Genomic DNA, 22,063 nt, shown 5'->3' with positions numbered 1-22,063 from the left:
GCGGGGCTTGTGGCGGAAGTGCTCGGTCTCGTTTCCAGGTCTCGCTCGCTGCGTCGGATCCGTGGGCCCCGCGGCAAGATGGCGGACCTGTCCCTGGACGAGCTCATCCGGAAGCGCGGCGTCAACGCCAAGGGCAGGTGAGCGGGGCGGGGCACAGCGGGGGTCGTGGGGGGGCGGCTCACCCGGCCCCAGCCTCAGCCCCGCTCCGCCTCAGGTCCTGGGCCAGCGCCGCCGCCCTGACTCGCACCCCGACTTCCCATTGGCTGCGGCGTTGGCCTTGGGGGGCCTGTTTGGATGCTGATTGGCTGCGTTGGTTGTCAGTCAGGGCGGGGGAGAGCTCGTTCGGTTCACCCTGAGACCCCGGGGGAGGCGGGGATCCCCCTCCCGCTCCCCCTGCAGCCCCGCTGTGCTGGGGGGGGGGGGCGTCCAGCCCAGCTTCAAGCGGGGTGCCCTGCCCTGCCCTGCCCTGCCCTGGCTTCCCCCAGCCCTGCAGCCGCTGTTAGTGATGGGGCCACCTGAGCTCTTCTCTCCGGCCGTTGATCCTTCTGTTCTCACCCCCCAGCCATGGCTTTGTCCTGGCTTAGAGCTGAACTAGCCCCTACCTCCTCTGCCCACATGGGCTGGTGTTAAGGCTGTGGGAGCTGCTCCCTATCTATTGAGTGGCCGTGGCTGGTCTCCCCCGTGGGCCTCCAGTTGCCGATGCCCTCGGTGCAGCCGGGAGCTGTGGGCTCTGGAAGGCTTCGTGAGGTGGCAGGGAGTGAAAGGTCCTGGCTGTGAGAGGACAGGTTGGGCTTCTGGGGCAGCCTTCCTCTGTGCTGGCAGCTGTTCAGGAGGACCTGAGAATGTAGCTTCAAAAGCCTACCATCTCCTTAACCGCCCGTGTGGTAGCCCTCCTACACACCCCTTGAGGTGTGGCTGTGGGCAGGGCCCTAGAACAGGTCTTAGCTCAGCAAAGGGCTTTGAAGACAAGGCCTGTAGTCTCTTGATTCTGCTGCTCCGCTGCCTCCTTTTTTTGTAGCCCTTCACCTTCCTTTTTCTGCATCGGTTAACCCTCCTCAGGGATGCCTGTGGGTCTCTTCTCTCCTTCTCTGTGTGTCTGGTGGTACACAGTCCCTGTGATTCTGGTCTGAGGGCAAGCATAGGTTTGAATTATTCTAGTTTAGCCCACATGAACATCTACAGGGATTTCTTTGGGCGATCTCTTTTATTGGACCAACTATATACTTTCAAAAACAAGACTTTCTTCATCAGACATTCTTGTCTTTTAGAAGGCGATACCTAAGAGGTAGTAGCAAGTAGCTTCTCGTTTACCTTTAAATCCTAGATGAGGACTCAGCCTTGCCTTCATTTGTGCTATGCTTGGAACAGTCTCACGCTGCTTAATATGCTTGGCATCTCGTGGCTCCCCTTTCAAATCCCTTCTTAACATCCATTTCTTCCAGGAAGCTTTCCAACCTTCTTCTACTCAACAATAATCTCTTGACAGCAACCTGTACTAGAGTGTTGCCTTTCTCTTGTCTTTCTTTTATTTATTGTGCATGATTTAGAGTGCAAGCTTTTTGAACCAGCTAGCATGCCTTACTCAGTGTTGGGCAAACAGTATATTTGTATTGCAGTATAAATGCTATTAAATATAGTCACACAAAATGGTAATAAAAAATTGAAAGCCTAAACATAAAGTGTGCTTGCGCACTCATAAGCATGATGATGATGATATTATTGTTTTGCTTTTTAGGTATTGAGGAGGATTTGTAATAATAGGAACTGATTTGGATGGAGTAATGCTGTTTAAGGGTCTCCCTTCTTAGGACCCCATTATGCTACTCTGAGAGTGATTCTCTACAGAAAAGTGTTCTTTCCCAAATCACTCTTCTTTAACTATGACTCTCTTAAAAACATGGGTTTAACTTAATCCCTAGTGCAGAGATTCGTGCCTGATTTTTAGCAGCTCTGATTAGGGAACAATGTCAGTCATCCTGCTCAAATGCTAAAACAGGGTATCAGATGACTTCTGTTTTTATTTTTGTTTATTTGACTCCAATCAAAAAGCAATCTATTCCTTTTGAACCCATTTAGGGATTGTCATATTGTTAAAGTATCCTTGTCTAAAATGATGGGGAGTTTTGGTGGATAAAACGCCTCTTTTTTTCCATTGTTCACAGCACAGCTCCCAAAAAAGCATGTTTTGAAAAACTTCACAGGCCACCAGTGCACCTAGTAGTCAAAGGCCTATTATCATGTCATACACCTCTCTAACTTCCTTTCACATATTTTCTGAATATTACTGACATCAGATCTTTATGATATTGCTGTCTCTTAACTGTTACTCTGGCAGTGTGACTTGGTGAGTAAGACTGATAGTAAACCATAGCAGACATTTTTTTTTAAGAAGCATTTTCATTACATTAGCCCATTCATCAGTTTTCTACCACTTCAGCCTTCAGCATGTTGAGTCAGATAAATTATATACTGATGTTTGATTGCTAACTACAATCACTGATTTGTGGTGTTGATCGGAAATTTTCAAATGTTCCTTGATTAGATTTGAGAAACAGCCACTTGGTGAATTCGATGTGCTGAAGGTCAAAATATGAGATGAGCCACTCAGCTTGATATAGAATCAGATCTCTAGTTGCTAGCCAAAAAAACTTTGCATGTTTTCATTTAAGTATTTCATAGTAATGGAAAGATTGGGGGAAGGGGAGAATCCCTCTCCCAGTAAAACCCCAAAATATTCAGACATCTGTCCAAAAGGTAAAATGGAACTTGACACAACCAGCCTTTGCTAATAATGTTTTAGGTGGGCAAGAGGGGACAAGAGGTGGGCAAGATGGTACTGGAAGCTGACCATCTTTTTTTGGTCCATGTTCTTCCTCTTGGTATCTAAATATGCTTCATCTTTCCCCCAGTGCTCTGTTCCTAAAATCCTGAGGGGAGGGACTTCCTTCTTGCACATTTCCTACACAGTTTGTGAGATTTGGTGTTCCACCATTGAATGCAAGCAGAGCCTGGTTCTGAAATGCAAAGCTGCTTTGGATTTTTTTAAATATTTTTGCCTAAAGTTAAGTAGAATAGTTAAAGTCACGCAGAGTTATGATCAAGTCAGAAAATGCCACAGTAAAGTTAACATACAGAGCCTGGCTTACCTCATTGTATGTTCTCATGATGGTAGTCATTTCTGAAATAATGCAACATATCCTACAAGGTTTCTTTCAGCCTTGGATTTGCCTATAAAACATCTCTATAATACTAAGAAGTCCCCTTCAGAAAGGCAGTCAAAAACACATCAAGCTTAACCCATTATGGGGAGGTAATGAATCAAAAAGCCAGTAGTGGGGGAAAAAAAATTTCAGTACCATAATTTTAAAACTAATTTTCTCAGTTTTATCACCTGCCACTGAATCTGTACCCATGCTCCAAAAAACCTATGTGGGGATGGACACATGCAAAGATTCAGGCAGTTCAGTTTCTGTTTGGGGAAGTTAAGGATAGTGAAATCAGGTTCCTACTTGTTAGCCTTCACCTTGCTTCTCATTAATACCTTATAGTTGCTTGTGCTTCTTCCTCTGTGAACTTTTATTCTTCAGTATTGAGTAACTTAATCTATGAGTTTGTGCTTAAAAATTCAACCCAGGGAATTTAAATATTTTTTGCCAGTAGCTTAAAGCAGAGGCAGTCACAATTGCTAGTGATGTAGATGTTTCTGGCTTCGGTTCTGTTTATGCATATAAATGCATGGGATTCTAGATGGGACTGTCTCAGGGTTTGATTTTTAGTTTTTTGTAAAACTGTTGAAAAGTTTCTATTAATTCTATAACCTGCTTATATTGGGTCTGAAACTTCTTTTCCAGGCTCAATACCAGGCCAGTATTTGGAGGTGTCAGATCGCGAATTGGGATCCAGCAAAGTCTTCTAAGTAGACCTTCAGCAACCATCGGTTTCCAGCGGACTTTTGATGCTCGGCAAAAGATTGGTCTCACTGATGCCCGACACAAACTGGGAGTTAAAGACGCCCGAGAGAAACTGGTTCAAAAAGATGCTAGATTCAAAATCAAAGGGAAAGTGCAGGATGCCCGTGAAATGCTGAATTCCCGCAAGCAGCAGAGCGTGGCTGCTGAGAAGGTGACCAAAGTGGTTGATGCCAGAGAGAAGATCAGCTTAAAAAGGAGTGCTCCTGCCATTATGAGCCCAGCCATGGGTACAGTGAGCCCAGCCATGAAAATCACCAAAACTATTCAAGTAAGTCACCCCCCTCATACCACACATCCCCTCCGTGCTCCCACCCCCCAACCAGCTATCCCATTACAGGCTAATTGAAACATTTATACTTAGAGAAGTCCACATGGTTACAAGCCAGCCCTACGTGAAACAAAGTGATACAATTGAATTAAGTGAGAGAAGTTTTTTAAAAAATTATTATTTTTTAATTGAATGAAGTGAAAAAGGTCTTTGGAACCAAGAGTTCTAGTTGTTTTGTATGTGAAAAAAGTGATGCACTTACATCTTCATGCTTGGTTTTAGGAGCTCTGAGAATTTTTGGTACCCCTTGTGCTGTGTTGGCGGGGGGAATTGTAAAAACAAGATTTTACCTAAGAAAAATGCATTTTTTCCCTTCTAACTGCCAGTAACTCTCTCCGTGTGTCAAGGTCAGATTATCTTTCTGAGTCTGTGCAGACTATAGTTGATACTCTGTGAGGTTTGAACATGCTTAGCTCTTCCAGTTAAAATCCAAGGAAAATGTAAATATTGTTACTAAGCCTTACACTGCTGATCATCTTTGCAGAACCCTTCTAACATGCTTGCACATCATGGCTGGAAATTCTGTTAATTAGGAAGTACAGCCCACAACCATAACATTTTTAGGTTAGACTCTGTATTTATATGCATCTTATTGCATTCTTTTTGGCCTTCAGCAGAACGTAGCTTCCTCTCCTAAACTCCAGTCTTGTTCCTTGTCCAGTACAAGGGTACTGTTTTACCATGAAGGTCCTAAGCATTAGGGAGTGGCCTAGTTATTCAACACTTTAATGCTGGAATTCAAGTTCTGTCCCAGTTTCAGTAGAACTGCTGACTGCCCGCCCAGCCAGTGTTCCTCTGCCCATTGATTTCTGACTTCACTTGTCATGCGTATTTTCCCATTTGTCTGGCAGCTTGAGTCCTAACTGATTCTTCTGGGCCCCAAAGCCATGTATCAGCTGCAGGCTTGTCTGTTGAAGTCTATAATGCACAAAATGACAGTGAACAGAAACAAACCTCTCTGAGGAAAAAGAGAATGCTGGATGATCAAGAGGAGAGGAGTGAGCAGCAGACCATGCCACTTGCAAATTATGATACTCTAATCCTGATCCTGGTTATCTGCTAAATCATTGTGCATCTCAAGACAAATAATATAGCTATCAACACCTCTTGTTAAATCGGCAGGCCAACAACTCCCTTCATTTGCTTCCAGCCTTTGCTAAGAAAAATCCCTATTCCCTTGAATTTAGGTGGGGATTTACTCTGTTTGGGTCCCATTGACCTTGGTCTTTGCTTAGCTTTTTCTTCAAAGCATCAAAATGTGCACCTTTCTCCCAAAAGTTAGACAACTTGCACATTACCGCTTCAGATTTCCCTCCCCCAGATAGCAGCTCACAAAACAAAAAAGCTGCCCATTCAGTAGTTTTCAGATTAGTCAGTTAAGGATGCTTGCAAGTGTCAGTGAATGATTGGAGCAGAGTTGGTGCATATGGGGCTGTCAGCCATGTGTTTGAAGGATTTAAGTATTTTCTGAAAAATTAGTCCAGCAGCAGTGCACTTTAAAAATATCAGTCATGTCAGTAATGACTTGCCTCAACTGTGCTGCCTTAGTACTCTCTCTGTGTAAACAAGTGAGTGCAAGGTCACACAGTGACAAAAACCGCAGGTGAACTCCTACATATGAACTAAGATTCTTGATGGGTTTTTGCCAGTTTCCAGCTCTCTGCTAATGCCCTTTCTCACAACCAGAACAAGAGGAAATGAGCTGAACTATTCTGGTTCTTTTCAGGCACATGGCTGCATTGTTTTGATTTGGTCAGATCTCATGCTATGAAGACGAGATCTGTATGTTATCATCATTACTTGACTGAGACCTTCAGCAAAATCTTGAGGTGCTGCTGGTAATATATTAGGGCAGATTTTTCTCTCTGAATTGGAATCATTAAGTAACTGAATAATTAACTTAGACTCACACCGCCCACTGTTGCCAACATAGTGGCATGGGATGGTGGGACACTGGTTGAAGGCACAAAAATAATGTAGTTATCCATCATTTGCAGGCCTGCAAATTGGAATCACTGGCAAATCAGAACAGAAGGATGCTGTACCGCAGGGAGCTCTTCTAAATTAAATGCAGAAGCCATGCTTTGACTGTTCATGGTGACTGAAGGATCCCATGCTACTGTAGCAGGAGCCAGAGGATTAGCCTCACTATCTTGGACAAATTCCAAATTGTTCTCAGGGCTGTTGAACTGCTCAGAGATATAATAGTCCAGAAAAGAACCCTTCAGCAAAGCTGTACACCCTGGATTTTTCCCAGTTGCACAAGGCAACAGGTAAAACTGCTGAAATGGCCAGCAGTGCCGTCTTGTGCTGCACTTCATTCAAGTAAAATGTATCCCAGCTTTACTGTGAAAGAGAACTTGGTACTTCACTCTTGCTACAGATTTGAGTTAGTTGAGCTTGCATCCTAGAATGCAGTTTCTAGGGAGTACCATAAATGTGGTTATATACCATTTGTTCCCTACAGTGCCAAAGGATAGTGGCATGTGATCCCCATTGCTTAACCACATTAACTAATTCGTATTTATTTATGCACCAATCCGATTGTAATAGCGTTCGAGGTTTTTAATTCATTTCCTGCTAATCTTGAACCAAAGCTTGCATAATTTGTGCTATAAATCCTCTGCCTAGACCTTAGCTTTTAATTCCTTTATGTTGATGGGATGGTCTCTCACACAGAACATGTACTACAGAAAAAAAACTACATTATTTTTGTGCCTTCAAACAGTGTACCACCATCCCATGCCGCTGTGTTGGCAACAGTGGGAGTGTGAGTCTAAGTTAATTATTCGAAGGGAATGAACTAGTAGCTATCCTTTTTGAAGATGCATCAAAACTATGTGTTGATGTTAATGCTTTGACTGGTTCTTCTTTCTGGTTTTGCAGCAGAAGGCTGCAGCTCCAGGACACTCTCATCCTACGGGAATGAGGATCAACGTAGTGAACAACCACACACACAAACAGGTGAGTGAGTACTGCTCTTTGGCAGCATGGAATTGCCTGCTTGTTGCTATGGGTTTTTTCCCACGAGGATTGGGTTGGAGGGGAGGGGAGGATTCGAAAGTTCAGTCACACAGCTTATTCAGATCCATGTGTTCTTGTGCAGAATCATGGTAAAATAAATGGGATGTTTCTTGTCCTAACCATGTTATCTGAACACCAGTGGGTATTTTTGACCTTAGCCAATCTAATCTTTTTCAGGATTCTTTGTTAAGTTCCCCTTTATGTTCCTTCCTTCTAGGCTCATGTCATAAAATAAGTGGTGATTTCACACCAGATCAGGGATTTATTCATCTCCATCATACTGTCTGCCTGCCTACCTACATTGTATCTGATCAGAAATGATTAGGTGTGCTGTTGAGAGGGTTTGCTTTTAGAAGCTCTAGATGTTGGCCTTGATGAAAGCAGATGTTGAATTTCATTGAGTAGTGTTGTTGGGTAGTGTCCCAGTTCCTTAATTGAATAGATTTCCACTAAAGACCTAGGGGAGACATTTTGAACCTTGGGGTGTCACTTCACTTCCGTGACCATGTTTACATTTTAAAATTTTAGTCCTGCTCAAGTTCAGTCTTAACCCCTTTGATTTTGACTCCTCCCCCCCCCCCCAGCTTCTTTTTCTTTTTGGATTTTTCTCTGCCGTGTCTGTTTTTTCTTTGTTGCTCTAATTAAGATGTTTGTTCTGTCTTGGTCATCTTGCCTTGATTACAGCAACTTTAACATTTCACTTCATTCACTAACCACCTTCATCCAACAAGATGGCCATCACTTAATTTTTTTCTCCTTTGTTCTGACACGGCTGCATTCCTTGAATCTTTTCACTTCTTTTTCCATCTGTTACATTCAAGTGCCAGGTTCTCATCTTTGGAACTCTTCACCTCTGCAGCCGCCTGGGATCCTCTGCATCTATCTTATCCTACCATCTCTTGCCCCTTCCACCCCTGCTGTGTCTTGGCTTCATGCTTTCTTTATTACAGCACTTGTTAGGCTTTGAACCTTTATGCTTATTTCCAGCATGCCAACCAGGATCTCTTCCTCCTTAAATGTCACCTTCTTTAACAAAACCTTTCTTCAGCGATCTTCCCCTCCTGAGTTGTTTCCATGTATATTTTTTGGTTTAAGTTAAATTATAAGCTTTTTGAACAGGGACTTTGCCCTTATTTGTGTTTTGGGAAGTTCTTTTGTCCTTCGCAAGCGAAGATGACCGCATCCAAGAGGTGGGGGAGGAGAAAAGAGAAAGGGAGAAAGAAGAGAGAAGAGGAGGGGGGTGGAGGCTAGGTCGTGTGGGTACACAGGTTATAAGCCCAATCTTTGCCCCAAACAGTCTGTTGCAGCAGGTGCAGGAGAGCGCTGAGGACTGGACATGAGAGGTCCTCGTTTTCTTGGCCACATGCTTCCTCACTTCCTCTGCTATGTGCCAGTGCTCAAAGGCCAGTGCGCTGCTCTGGACCAATGACCTTCAGGATGGACGGTCATGAGTGATTTGCTGCCATGACTCCAGGTCAATGCCAAAATTCTTTAGGGACATCTTTAGGGTATCCTTGTACCACTGCTTTGGTGCACCGCGAAAGCATACTCCATTTGACAGTTTGCCGTAGAAGATTTTCTTCGGCAGGCGAGTGTTGGGCATTCTTGAAAGGTGGCCAGCCCGTCTTAGCTGTGCCAGTTTTAATAGGGTGTGGATACTAGGGAGAGCTGATCTAACTGAGCACCTCAGTGTCTGGAATCTTGTCCTGCCACTTGATCTTTACTATCTTTCGCAGGCAGCACAGGTAGAAGTGGTTTAGTTTCTTGGCATGACACTGGTAGATGGTCCAGGTTTCGCAGGCATAAAGGAGGGTCGGGAGAAGGATGGCCTTGTAAACCTTTAGTTACATTGACATTACGGAGTCTGCCAAAGGCCACGCTGGCTTTTGTTAGCCTCGCGTTGACTTCGTTTTGGGAAGTACCCTGTGCATTTATGCTTCCCCTTTTCAATAGCATTGCTTAAAGTGTGTGAAAGTGTTTTGTGTAGGAGTTAGTTTTGTCTGGAGGGGTTCAAAGCACTGAAGTGGAGCTGAAAAATGAATTATTCATTCAGCAGAATACCCACACCTCCCAGCACAGTGTTTTCTGATGCCAGGCTGGCATCTGGTGTGCTGAAGGAAACAGTCTATTCAAAAGGAATGTGGGGCTCTGATGCATTTGGCAGCCTCCTGTTTACAAAAAAGGCATTTATGTAGACTTCAGGTGTAAAGCTGGCAGGGTACAAAAGAATATTAGGCACTAATGCTTCTTTGTCTTACCATTGTCCTCCATGAGTCCAGATAGAGGGATTTTTTTTTAAATCTGCTTGCAGCTTCATTATGTCTAGAGAAATCTCTGTTCTGTGAAAAAGTTCAGTGCAAGGCAGTTCTGGTATTTGACATCACCCTCGGCTTTTCAGCTTTCAGTAGCGCAGGCAGCAGCAGGGCACAGAGGAGAGGGAAGTATTGGTGGGGTTTACCTTCTGCTAGTGAGTGGGTTTCTTCTGAAGGAGGCTGGAAGTAGAAAGACTGCCCTGATGGGCATGGTGTCTAGAGAAAAGCCACATCCTCACGAGCCATGTGTTTGCTTGTTCATAGGCCCCGTATGACATGGAAGATGATGATGGAACTGTCTCTCCCCTTCCTAGCAAACAGATGAAAATCACCACCACAAACAGTTTCCTGCACAGTGCGGTAAGGTTCACACCACACCACGCCACACCATGCTCATGTTGAGTGAATGTGTAGGCTGCAGCTTTACAAGGCTCATGTTCTTCTGAAGCAGTGGTACTTAACCTTTTTGGTTGACAGGCCAGATCTGGCTGATGGTCCCTATCCAGCTGCACGGAAAGGGGCAGGGGGCATCCTGGCTCCAGTGTGCCCCCTCCTCCCCACAACATCTTCTCTATGCAACCCCTTCCCCTCCTCTTTACTGTCAGACCCTGCTCTCTGAGCACATGGAAGTGAGAAACAAATTTGAAAATGCTGACCTTGAAATAAACATAGCTCTAGACATTTACATATAGCACTAATAGATTTAGTTCATCCAGAATTTATATATTTTACTGGTTTTTTTTAAACTGCTGCAAGTTTTAGCACAGGGGCTCCATAAACACTTTTAAGTAGCACTTTGACACTACTTATATATAATACAAACTCTACATTATATTAGTCCAAAGACAAAAGGCTCATGATTTACCATAAAGTTCATTGTGCTGGGCCCCAGCAAAGTCTATAGCATTTCAAACAGTGGTGACCCTCACAGCTCAGCATTGCTCAGTATGTGTGTGTACTCCAGATACATTCCTCCCTCCTCCCCCCAAAAAACAAAAAAACAAACAAAAAAAAAAGATCCATGTGCTAATTAGCTCCTCATGATTGGAACTGTGTGTTCTTGTAATGAGTCCTGGGATCATCCAAAAATGTATATGCAGATGAGGCATTGGGCAGCCTGGTCTGGCTTTACCTCAGGAGGGCAGAGCTATTCATATGCTACAGGCTGAGAGGGACCAACAGAGGGATTCTTGATTAACTGTTAAGGGCCCTGCTTGGTGATGTTTCTAGACAGTTAAGATTAATGAAGAAATAGGAATCATTGGAAATGGGAAAGAAAGGTGCAGCTCAACTGTGAGAGTGAAGAGGAAATCAAAATGTATGCAGTATAGTGGCTCACCATGACTTGGAAAAAAAGTTGATGCTGGGGGGTACTCTGCTCAACAGACACTACCATTTATCTTATTTGGGTGGGTTGTGCTAACTTATTGTTTACCTGGAGATACCATGAGGTCAAGATATTCCCATGGGAAATGAACGTGGGAGGTTAACTATACATTACCTCTGTGGGTACTACCCCGTGCCAGAAAAGCAGTTATCCCCAGCAACTAGGAAAACCACCTTAGTGGTCGTGGTATTTCCCCTGCCAGATATGGGAGACTGTTCCGTAGCTTGCTCCTACAGTCATACGGCTGAGGGTGAGCAAAACTCAGGGGCATCCGAACCCCAAGCCTCCGGGCTTGGGCTTGCACATAGGATGCCTACCAAAGGATTTGGAAGTATCTGAAGCCCCAGGCTGGGGTGGAGGATACTTGCTGGTAGCCGGGCCACATATGATTCTTGAATGATTCACATGACTTTGGAATAGATTTGGTTGATCTGACTTGCGATGTGAAAAGCTTTCTTTAAAAAACAAACCAAAAAAAACTGACCTGGAGATACCATGAGGTGGTTTTCAGCCTAGGTGGTTTTACTTACCTGGCAGTGGGGGACTGCATTTGTACTTTTCCCCTGCCTTACTCCTTTGGCCTTTTGGCTAGGAGCAAGTGTGACTAGAGGGCATCTGAGCTGATGGGTCTGGGAGGGAAGAGACTTGCCCAATGGTTGAGCCACACAGACTCAAACAATTGAGCTTGGCTCAGTCAGTTTGGAAGTGTGAACTAATTTGGCCTTAAGCCAAAATAGAAAAAAATTGACAGGTTCCCATCAGTATTTATTTAATTTAGTTTCAAGGGCAAAATCAGTTCTGTTGGGCAAAACCCAATAGTCAAGTTCCGACTTTCAACTGAATAGAGCTCAATCATTCAAATCTATGTGGTTGTACCACCAAGCAAGTATCCTATCTCCCAGACCCATCAGTCTTGGGATACTTCTGGAATCCATGGTAAGTATCCTGTGTGCAAGCTCCAAGCTTGGAGGCAATGGGGTTCAGATGCCCTCTTGTCTCGCTTACTCCTAGCCAAAAGGCTGAGGAGTAAGCTGGGAGGCAGGGGGTGTTGTGTGAATGCAGCCCCCATGGCCACAGAATTTTTGCAGTCAAGTTTCCCACATTTGGAAAATCTTGTATGTAGGGGTCAGCCTGCCTGAAGTGCAAGGGACAGGCCTCACTCTGGGAAACCACCTTTGTGATCATGGTATTACCCCTTCCAGATATGTTTCCCCAATATGAGCCATGTACTTTATAGTCATGTTCAATGTTAGGTGCATTTAATCAGTGTAATAGTTGGTTTCCATTACTGAGCACATGCTGCCTTTCAAAGATGGACTGTATCTGGTGAGGTTTTCTTATATGTAAATGTAAGATGAGGGTCCCCTCCCCCCCCATGCTGCTTATCTTGTAGTCAAATAAATATGGTATATAAGTAATGAAACCCTGGAATGTGCACTTCCATCCCTGCCCTTTCCTTTCTGCCAACACTTCAACTTTTCTTCAGATCGCAAAGTCCCCTTTGGGCTCCCTATGGCTATACAAGCCTTTTGCAGCTGTAATAACTGCTTTCTCCTTTGCTGACAAGAGAGTCCTGCATGTTCGTTCTTGGTTTATTTCCCTTTGTTTGGAGCAGTTCTTTGGACCTGTCTCATCACTGCCTTGAGCATGCAAGTAATGGAAACTTGCTGGTCCCCCTGATCCCAGACATCAACAAAGCAGGAGCTTTCTCTTGTAGTGGGAAATTGCTGTTGGCTGCCTGTCAGTAGGTACCAGCCATCTGGGAAAAGAGAAGACAGATAGATGTGGCTGTCCTGGTGTGCACAGTCTGATGTAGTCAATCTCCCTTTTGTGTTTTAGAATAAGTATGAGACCAGTGTCACTGTGGTTCTGGGGGTGCCAGTATCTGAATAAGTTTCAGGGAGAAAACTGAGCTTCTAACCAGTTGTGGTCATTAAAGATCCCCAGCACTTATCACAAGAGCTTGTGTTAGCTTCCATATACTGATATAGCTCCAAGCATCATTGTTTTGCTAAGTGAAAATTTCCCAAGCAGTTCCAAATAGAAAAGGTGCTCTTTACCTCTTGTCCTGTGATGCTATGGCAGTCTTTTCCTTCAGAAACACTAGCCTGCCTAAACACTAACCTGCCAACTTGTATGTGATTACAGTCCAGTTATCTCTGCAGGCACACAGTAAGGTGCTGTGCGATTTTCAGGCTTAAAGGGGTTCTAAACATGGAAGTATTTCTTAACTCTGCTTTACTATTGCAGTGTGAAAACAGAGGTGCCTGTTAACACTGATTTTCTCTAGGGAAATCATTAGAGTATTTAGTGTGTGTTGGTAACTCTCACTGGCTGTCAGTAGCATAACTAAGGTAGGGTGACTGGAGCAGTAGTCCCAGGTGCCGGGTTAGGTGGAGGCAAAAAAATAACAGCTGCAGCCACAGCCACATGGCCATGCCAGTAGCACCAGCAGCTGGAAATTGCCATTGCCCCAGGTGCCCTCTTTTATGCCTCTGGTTGTTGCTGCTTGCAAAGGAGTTTTGCTTGTGAAGGTATACACTTTTCAGGGGTATTTTTATTCTCTCTTTCTGTAGGCTGGGTTGAGTGGCAATAAGTTCTCTCTGTCCAAGACTGTCCCGCTCACCAAAGTGGTTCAGAATGATACCTATACAGCACCCCCAGCCCCACCCTCTCCCATTCGGACAAAGGCCCTGACAAGTGTGTCCCGGACCTTAGTGACAAAGGAGGAACCACCAAAAGAGCCAGCACCTGTTGAGGTGAGTGTAAGGAAAGAGGACTCCCTTCTGGATGGGTTGGCTGGACAACTCCCCTCCATGGCCCCTTCCCACTCACCAGGATTTACTACTGTTTTGAGCCAGGGGTGATTTACTAGAACCCACTGTCTATAAAAAATTACTTGGACATGAGCAGTGACTTGCAAGTCCAATATGATTAGAGCTTTAACTGGCCAAGTCTCGCTGTTGCACGTTGAGCAAACTAGTTGCCATATTCACTGTTGGGGTAGAAGAATTACTTCAGAGACCAACTAGTATGGAAGAAGGGCTATTTCTGTAAAGATCCGTTGAGCTGAGATTTGGTGGACTTTGGTGCTTAACCCAAAAACAACTTGTTTTTTTTTGTTTTTTCCCCCTCCTCCTCCCCCCATTTGCTTTCCCTAGGATCCCAGTTACTACCGTTTATTTGTTTTCTCTGTCACTGTGTCTTCCCTAATGTGTTTTTCTCTCTCCCTAATGTGAATGACTCATTTTACTTTTATATTGGCAGCCTGTGTTCAGCCCTCTGGAAGGCACAAAGATGACTGTGAACAATCTGCACCCACGAGTAACAGAAGAAGACATTGTTGTAAGTGCCATTTATCTGTGCCATTATAATTTCACACCCTACCCTTCTTTGTGGATTTGACTGCATTAGGCACGTTTCATTTGGGGTTTGTGTGTTTGATTTCCTTTGAGCCTTGAGGATTCTGTAGTTAGCTTTTTCTGAACAGAGACTTTTTTAGGGTCCATTAAGCTGATCAGCCATCAGCTGGGGGATCTGATATCAAGTGGTACATGATGGTGGTATCTTTTTTGCCTCCTCCAATTTAAGTTCCATACCCAAAGCCTTCACAGCACTTTTGTACCCTTCTGACTGAAGAATGGAAGCTGGGTCTTCTGTATAGTGTTGTAGAGAGCTAAGGAGCCTGCACCCCAGTATTAGCTGCCCTTGCTCTCTGCTACAGGCTGCCTACTAGCAGCCAGGTCATTGGGACTTTAAAAAAAATGTTATATGCAAAACATGGACAATGCATCTCTGCCAGTTAGGCTGAAAGGAGCTAAGGGGTTAACTCCAAATACTTCCTTTGTGGTGAAACTTGAGTGCAAAAGCCTGACTGCAATGGCTTTGAACTCTTAGCCCTGGGCAGTAGCCAACTGCTATTCTGACCTGCCAGCATAAGGTCCCTTTGCTGCTGAGATCTGAATTTGCTCAGAAGCCAATTGGTTTAAGGCTGGGAAAGCACCAGGTCCTGGGCCTGATGGCTGATGTTGCCAGCCTGCCAGTGTTCAGGTCTCTAGTTTGAGACCTGACCCTGCTGCCAGCCTCTGGAACAGCTCCCAGCCAGACTGTTTGGAAGCTGGACCAGATAACCCTTGAGGTCCCTTTCAACCCTATGATTCCTTCAGCCTGTGTGTTAGTAAACCTACAATGCAGACTAGGCCACCAGACATCAAAAACCTGTACCATAGTACATATATTTAGAGAACCAGCCATTTCGCTCCCAGAGCCTTGGACTATGGAATGAAATGGTGCTGCCAGAAAGTGCTGTAAGCCTGACTTAGAGATGGCATGACTTCCTGATCCAAATGGTAACTAATACAGCACTGGCAGCAGCTCTTATCTTTCCTCAGGAGTTGTTCTGTGTGTGTGGCGCTCTGAAGCGAGCCCGTCTGGTGCATCCTGGAGTGGCTGAGGTGGTCTTTGTAAAGAAGGAAGATGCCATTACAGCATATAAGAAATACAACAACAGGTGCTTAGATGGTAAGCCTGAGGCTAGGATTGGGGTTGAAGGTGTGGGGGGTCTTTGAATTCATCACAGGCTTTTCCACCTTGATGTAGGTTCCGAAAAGTGCTTCAGCTGCTTTTTGTGCTGTCTCTGTCAGGGAATGTTTTTGAGGGTTGTAACACTGGCACTAAGGCCATTTGTTCAGGTTTTTATATAATCAGTTATATCTCTGCTATCCATCAGAGTTGCTTCTAGACTGCTTTGCTAGAAAGGGATAGCATAAAGGTAAAGGCCAGTTTCCATTGAAGTTAGCAGTATTGAATTCTATTTATTAGATACAATCGTGGGTACTTCTAAACCAGAATCCTGCCTCCTGATGGGAGCCAGTGCTATGTACTCCAGGGGAAGGCATAACATGTTAGTGCACCTCACTGTACAAGGCAAAGGTCTAGGTACATCCAAAACATTTCTGAATCAGGCTTCTGTAAAAGTGAACATGAGTTTCTCTGAGTTGATAGTACAGCATTTGACTAGTCTGGACAGATCTGAGGGAAATTATCACAGAGGGAAATTGCCATCACTTCTGATTATATATTTATCTTTTACTCTTGAGCATAAGTATTGACAGTTTTTTGTAACCTTATATTTAGCAAGTGGAAACTCTAGCTGAATGTGTTTGAGGCAAAAGGTGGCTGAGTGACTTGCTGCCGAATTGTGTAAGGTGCAATCTCAAATCTTGCAGATTGCTCAGCCATCCCAGAGCTGAACTTTTTATTCCAAATTAACCTTTTCCAGTAGCTCTAGTGCGGTTTTACCATAAAAGAAAGGGCAAATGAACCCTCTAATGGCTCTTCCAACATGTAAGGCTACTTCTGCTTATCCTTACCTGCAGTCCAGTGCAGTACTCCTGAAACTTTGCCTTGCTGGAATTCTAAGATTTGGGATTTCTGTCTGTTTATAGGGCAGCCAATGAAATGCAACCTTCACATGAATGGAAATGTCATCACATCAGACCAGCCAATCTTGCTGTAAGTGTCCAAGTGTAGAAGAACTAAAAATTCTATGCAGGCTGTGTTTTTGGAGGGGGGAGAGGGTGGTTGGGCATGTGAATCGGAGAAGGAAAACATTTCTGTGGTAAACTTCTCTCAAGCACAGAGGTAGTTAACTGTGTTAGTCTGAAGTCAGGTAGAAGGTAGGGCAGGGGGTGCATCTTGGGACTAACTGGTTCAAAAAGGCATGAGCTTTCATAGGCAACAGCCTACTTTGTCAGATGTCTTGGGAAGTCCTACACCACACTACCCTGCCCTGCTTTCTTTACTCAAGAAAATCTTCAGTCTGTAGGCACACTTGCATACACCTCTTTAGCTGCACTTTTCCCTCCTGTAGCCAGTCTTTCTACAACAGGAACTCCCTTGAGCTCATTGTTGCTAGCTTGCCTGGTCACAGGTTTGCTGCTGAGCAATACTGAATGCTTCCCCCACAGGTCCAAGTCACAGCTTGCTTCCGTAGCACTCCTTGCTCCTGCTAACTCTGAATGCAGGACTTGAAATCTCTGGAGGCATTGCTTTAAGCCATGCATTCAATATCGTGGAAAGGGAAAAAACCAGGAATAGTAAACTTAGATGCTGCCCGACTTCTAATGTAACTTGAAGTTAAATCTTGGCTGTCTTCTTCCCTCCTGCAGTCGATTAAGTGATACTCCCTCTGTGAAGAAGGAAGGAGAACCACGTCGGTCAAGTGCAGCTGTCTCCTCAAATCCACCAGCTGAGGTGGACCCTGACACTATCTTGAAGGCGCTCTTCAAATCCTCAGGGGCCTCTGCCTCCGTGCAGCCTACAGAATTCAAAATCAAGCTCTGAGAAGTGGGCAGGAGAGTAGTGGACTGGAAAACTCGCTCAAGTCGAGGAATGGAGAGAATAGCGCAGGGACGCAGGCATTGCTGCGTTTACCTACCGCGCGGTTTTTTGTTTGTTTTCTATGATCGCTCCCTTCCTGTACAGTAGTGTTCCCTCTTGTGTGTATTTTCTGTTTTCATAGTTGGAATTCTCTTCCACCTTTTTCCATAAGAATAACCTCCCCCTTCTACCAATTATATATTACCATGCATAGACCATGTAACTCCCTCCCTTGCTCCAAGCCCCAGTGGACAGCCTTTTAAAGTGCACCAGGAGACTGATGGGGGTGGGGGATGTAAACACTTCCTCTTCTCTGCTGATTTACCTTTGATGGAAAGGCGAAACCACTTAATTCTCACCTGAAGATAATGAGATTTCATTCTTAAAGCTGCTGCATTTGGGTCAGAGCCAGGTGCACTTCTGTGCAACAAGTGACACAATTTTTTTGTCTTGCATGCACCTGGTCATATGCTACTTCAGCTTAACAGTTGGACATTTTATGAAGCAGCAGCCATGATGCTGAGAAACTAACCTGCAGCAGCTCCCATGTATGCAGACAAATTGACAGGAGACTTGGGGAGGCTGGGGAAGATGCATATTGGTGCAAATATTCATTTGTTATGCTGGCACAGTTAAGCCTCTGCTAATGTCCTGGTGAATTTCGGCATTTGATAGTGTGCTGAGGTGGAGAAAATAACTCTGGCATTTATAGGATTAAATATATCAGAACCTTTAGAGTACCTAAGGGTGAGTTGTCCTCCTTTTCCTGTTTCTGGACTGACTTCATGTATCCAGAACCAAAGGAAATCAAATGTTTCCCTTTCCATTAAGCTGTATCATGTGGTAGGTATTCTGCGGTCCCTGACATTCATTCTTTGAGGTGGAAAAGGAAGGGGGTGTTTCTATGTTCTCTGATCTGATTTTATGGAGTAGTAACCTGGGAACGAAGTTGAACACTAATTGTAGAAAGCAATCCCTTTCCTCCTGCCCTTGAGGACTGTGAGTTTTCACAGGGCTCCTTTTGGGTAATGCTTAGCTCTACACAGGCCTGTAGCTCACATACTTGGGCAGGAAGGATGGTGGATGCACTTCATGGCTTAAGAGGGATGGCTGCAGGAGGACAACCGGAGCTCCAGTTGGGATACGGCAGAGGAAGCGTAGAAACCAGGAGGTCCCATGTCAAGCAGCAAAGATGTACCTTCCAAAGAGACTGTCTATCTCTGGAGATTCAGCAGCCACTAGGTGGCACTCAGTGCTTCCTTTATTGGCACACCATTAATTTGGTGAATACTGGAAAGCCAATAGCTACATGTACTTGTATTAATTTTAAAGTGTAGTATGAGAAGAGCGGGAAGGTAACAGCCACCCCTGCTTGGGTTTGAACATTATCCTTGCAGCTCTGAGACTAACCAGTTCTGTTCAGCCCTGCTGAAATCCTTTAAGTACTGTAATCTGTCCAATACCACTAGCTTCAGACTCTGTTTCTTGGTCTGCTCTTTGTTTCTTTTGCTCTTGTTCTGTGCAAATTCTTTACTCTGTCCAGCTGGTACAAACCATTCCTCTCTCACAACATATCCCTCTTAGCCATGGAAATAACAGAGGACTCAACAGGACTTGCTTTTCTGGAGTACTCATTTTGGTCTGGAAATCAACTGCACCATTATGGAAAGTACTTCTTGTGAACTGCAGATGTTTGGGGGGGGAGGGAGGGGAATTAAGACTGCTATTGTTCCTCCTTTAGGTCACCCATCAAACATCTGCATTTTAATAATAAAAGGGGGTGGGGGGAGTGAGTGTTAGGGGTTGGAGAAGATTATGTATGATCTGTTTCTGAATAAACGTTTGTTATACAGAGAGTGGATTCTAAGCTTCTTTAGATGCTATGAGGCAGCTGAAAGATCAGAATGGTGGTGCTGTTAAGATTTTTAATCAAGTCTGTTTCACCAGTTGAAACAACTTAGTATGTACCTAGTGTTTCTGGTTCAGTGCAAATGCCATACATAGCTAAGCAGGTAATGGAACAGCTGGGCTATCTTTCAAGTACAAGGTACAAGTATGATGAAGCCATTCAGACCAGGCCTATTAAGTTGACAGAACTACCAGCTAATAACTTATTGTTGTCCTATGTGAAATGTCTTCATCTAGTTCTTAGATCAGTGTCCAGACCACCAAAATAGATGATGTTGGCAGCCTAGAGACACAAGAATTAATATAGATAGAAGTACCCTCTGCCTCTTATGAAGATGACTGTTCTGTCAGGGCTGAAGTATAATGGAGGGTTAGGGAAAGATCAGTAAACTGAACACCTATTTGGCCTTTTTCATGAACATCAAAATAACAAAATTAAACCTTTTAATTAAAAGAGGAGATGGTAAATATGCACCATCTCACCTTTTTGGTAGTTCTCACTTCGTGTAGGCTTTCAAATGCTGTAAGAGTAGAAAGGAAAATCTGTTCAATTACACCATAACTTCTATAGTGTGTCTGTGTGTTTGGTACCCACCACCACGTTGAGGGCCTCCAAAGCCTTTGAGGGATGCTACTCCTATTCCTCATTAGCCATTACAGTATTCTGGAATGGTGGGACATAATCATCCCTGCTGATCCTGTCCCGGGCTGTGTGACATGCTTACCCCCACAAGTTTGGTATTTCCCAATAATCTACACACATTCTCCTTCCAAGTTAAATGCTGCTGCCTCTTCCCCTTCTCTTGTGGCACTAGCAAACACACAGCCTGCTTCAGGATCTTTGCACCCTGTATCCTGAATAGAGGACCAAGCCATCTAATTTGCCTTTGAGCATGGCAGTCTGAGCATACACTCTGCGTTATCAATATCTTAATGCACTTCTGCAATCTTTTGAAGGTACTGAGGAAGAAACACTTGCAAGCCCTATTCAGCACTAGTGTTTCTACCCCATCCCATGCAAGAGCACTGTGATAAGTGTTATGTTGTGTATTCTCAGCTGGTGTTGCTGGATCTTTTGCTCTTATCAAGCCTAATAAATTCTGCATTTGCCTTTGCTATCTTCGCTGTTCTCTTAACACATGCTCCCTGAGTAATTAATGCTGTTTCCCAGACAACAAAACTTTCTGACCTGTTTCAACACCTTTGTAATCTTCACGTGCATTACTCATGCATCCCCCATCTTCATTGGGCATACTGGACTGCATTGGTAGTGTTGCCAGCAGATCAAGAGAAGTGATTATTCCCTTCTGTTCAGCACTGGTGAAGCCACATCTGGAGTACAGTACTGTGTCCAGTTTTGGCCCCCTCCACTACAGAAAGGATGCGGACAAATTAGTCCAGCAGCAGGCAAAAAAATGGTTAGGGGGCTGGGGCACATGACATATGGGGAGGCAGAGAGAACTGGGCTTATTTAGTCTGGAGAAGAGAAGACTGAGAGGGGATTTAATAGCTGCCTTCAACTACCTGAAGGGGGTTCCAAAGAGGATGGAGCTGGACTGTTCTCAGTGGTGGCAGATGACAGAACAAGGGGCAATGGTCTCAAGTTGCAGCAAGTGAACTTTAAGTTAGATATTGGGAAAAACCTCTCTCACTAGGAGGGTAGTAAAGTACTGGAACAGGTTACCCAAAGAGGTTGTGGACTTCTATCCTTGGAGATAATTTTAAGACCCAGCCAAAAGAAGCCTCAAGTGGGATGATCTAGTTGGCGCTGGTCCAGATGACCTCCTGAGATCCCTTCCAACCCTCACTTTCCATGATTGCCTCAGATTTTTTCAGACACTGGGGGAAGAATATAGCCCCCCAAAATATTCTTTTCTATGCTGACCATTGCAAGATGTGCCCCCACCTTTACTACCCTGTCCATCATCTCTAATTACACTTTTGTCAGTAGTGCAGCACCCTCAGCAAAATAGAGGTTGCGTCGCCTTCGTTGTCCTGTCCATATTTCTGTATTGCTTCGATCCACTACACTTCCCTTTATCCAGTCCATGGCCATTCCAGAAACTGAAGCCAAGAAAATACACTTCCATTTGTGCACGTATGTATTGGATTTGTACGCTATGCTTCTCAAAAAGGCTCCAGCTAGCTTACAACAGAAGACAAGACATCTCTAACAAATCTCCACAGCCACTACACCAGCTTAACCTTTCTTGTTAAATACTTGCCCAATAAAAAGGTCTTTCTTTCACTGTCAACATTAACACTTGGTCCATCCCTGCTAATTTGTGATGAAAATATGTTCAGGTTACAGTTTCTCCAGGAAGGATGACTGTATCCACACACATGTTTTGTATCAAATGTCTTCTTGGAAAGGATGGCAGTAACTGGCTTCTAGCCTGTATTGGCTGTACACTGGTCACTTTTCAACAATGTGCCTTAAGATGAAGAGTTAGTCTATAAAGCTCCATCCAGTCCTGGCATCCATGTCATTCTCCACCCCCACCAATCTTCCTTGTTTGTAATTCCTTTGCTTGGCACAGAGCACTGTGCCCTTGTGGACAGTGCTGCTCCTCTTCTTCTGCACCCACCATGTTTAAGACTCCTCCTCGTCAGATCTTGCTGCCTCTTAGCACACACCACCCTTCTTCCCTCTTCCGGCGGCCTAGCACCCCCAGCACACAAGGTCATTTTGCTTGGCACCCCACAGCCAGCCCAGGCTGGGCTCTGGTACTGGCTTCTGGCAGCAGGGAAG

The 22,063-nt window shown here is 44.5% G+C and overlaps 1 protein-coding gene across 2 annotated transcripts; it reads left to right on the top strand.

The window, feature by feature from the left end:
* The first annotated feature begins 1 nt into the window (after position 1).
* POLDIP3 (DNA polymerase delta interacting protein 3) lies at positions 2–20,427 on the top strand. 2 transcript variants are annotated; one of them, XM_014610904.3, is made up of 9 exons: positions 2–137; positions 3,852–4,239; positions 7,189–7,263; positions 9,900–9,995; positions 13,599–13,781; positions 14,290–14,367; positions 15,414–15,543; positions 16,470–16,536; positions 17,193–20,427. In XM_014610904.3, the coding sequence occupies exons 1-9, from the start codon at positions 79–81 to the stop codon at positions 17,365–17,367; spliced, it is 1,251 nt and encodes a 416-aa protein (XP_014466390.1). In that variant the 5' UTR covers positions 2–78; the 3' UTR covers positions 17,368–20,427. The 2 variants fall into 2 exon arrangements, with proteins under 2 accessions (XP_014466390.1, XP_006269856.1); XM_006269794.4 differs by having other exon boundaries at positions 3–137; positions 7,186–7,263.
* Positions 20,428–22,063: the final 1,636 nt, after the last annotated feature.

The sequence above is a fragment of the Alligator mississippiensis genome, chromosome 4, assembly GCF_030867095.1.
Source record: "Alligator mississippiensis isolate rAllMis1 chromosome 4, rAllMis1, whole genome shotgun sequence".
Lineage (NCBI taxonomy): Eukaryota > Metazoa > Chordata > Crocodylia > Alligatoridae > Alligator > Alligator mississippiensis.
This window is presented reverse-complemented; position numbering and strand designations above follow the sequence as displayed.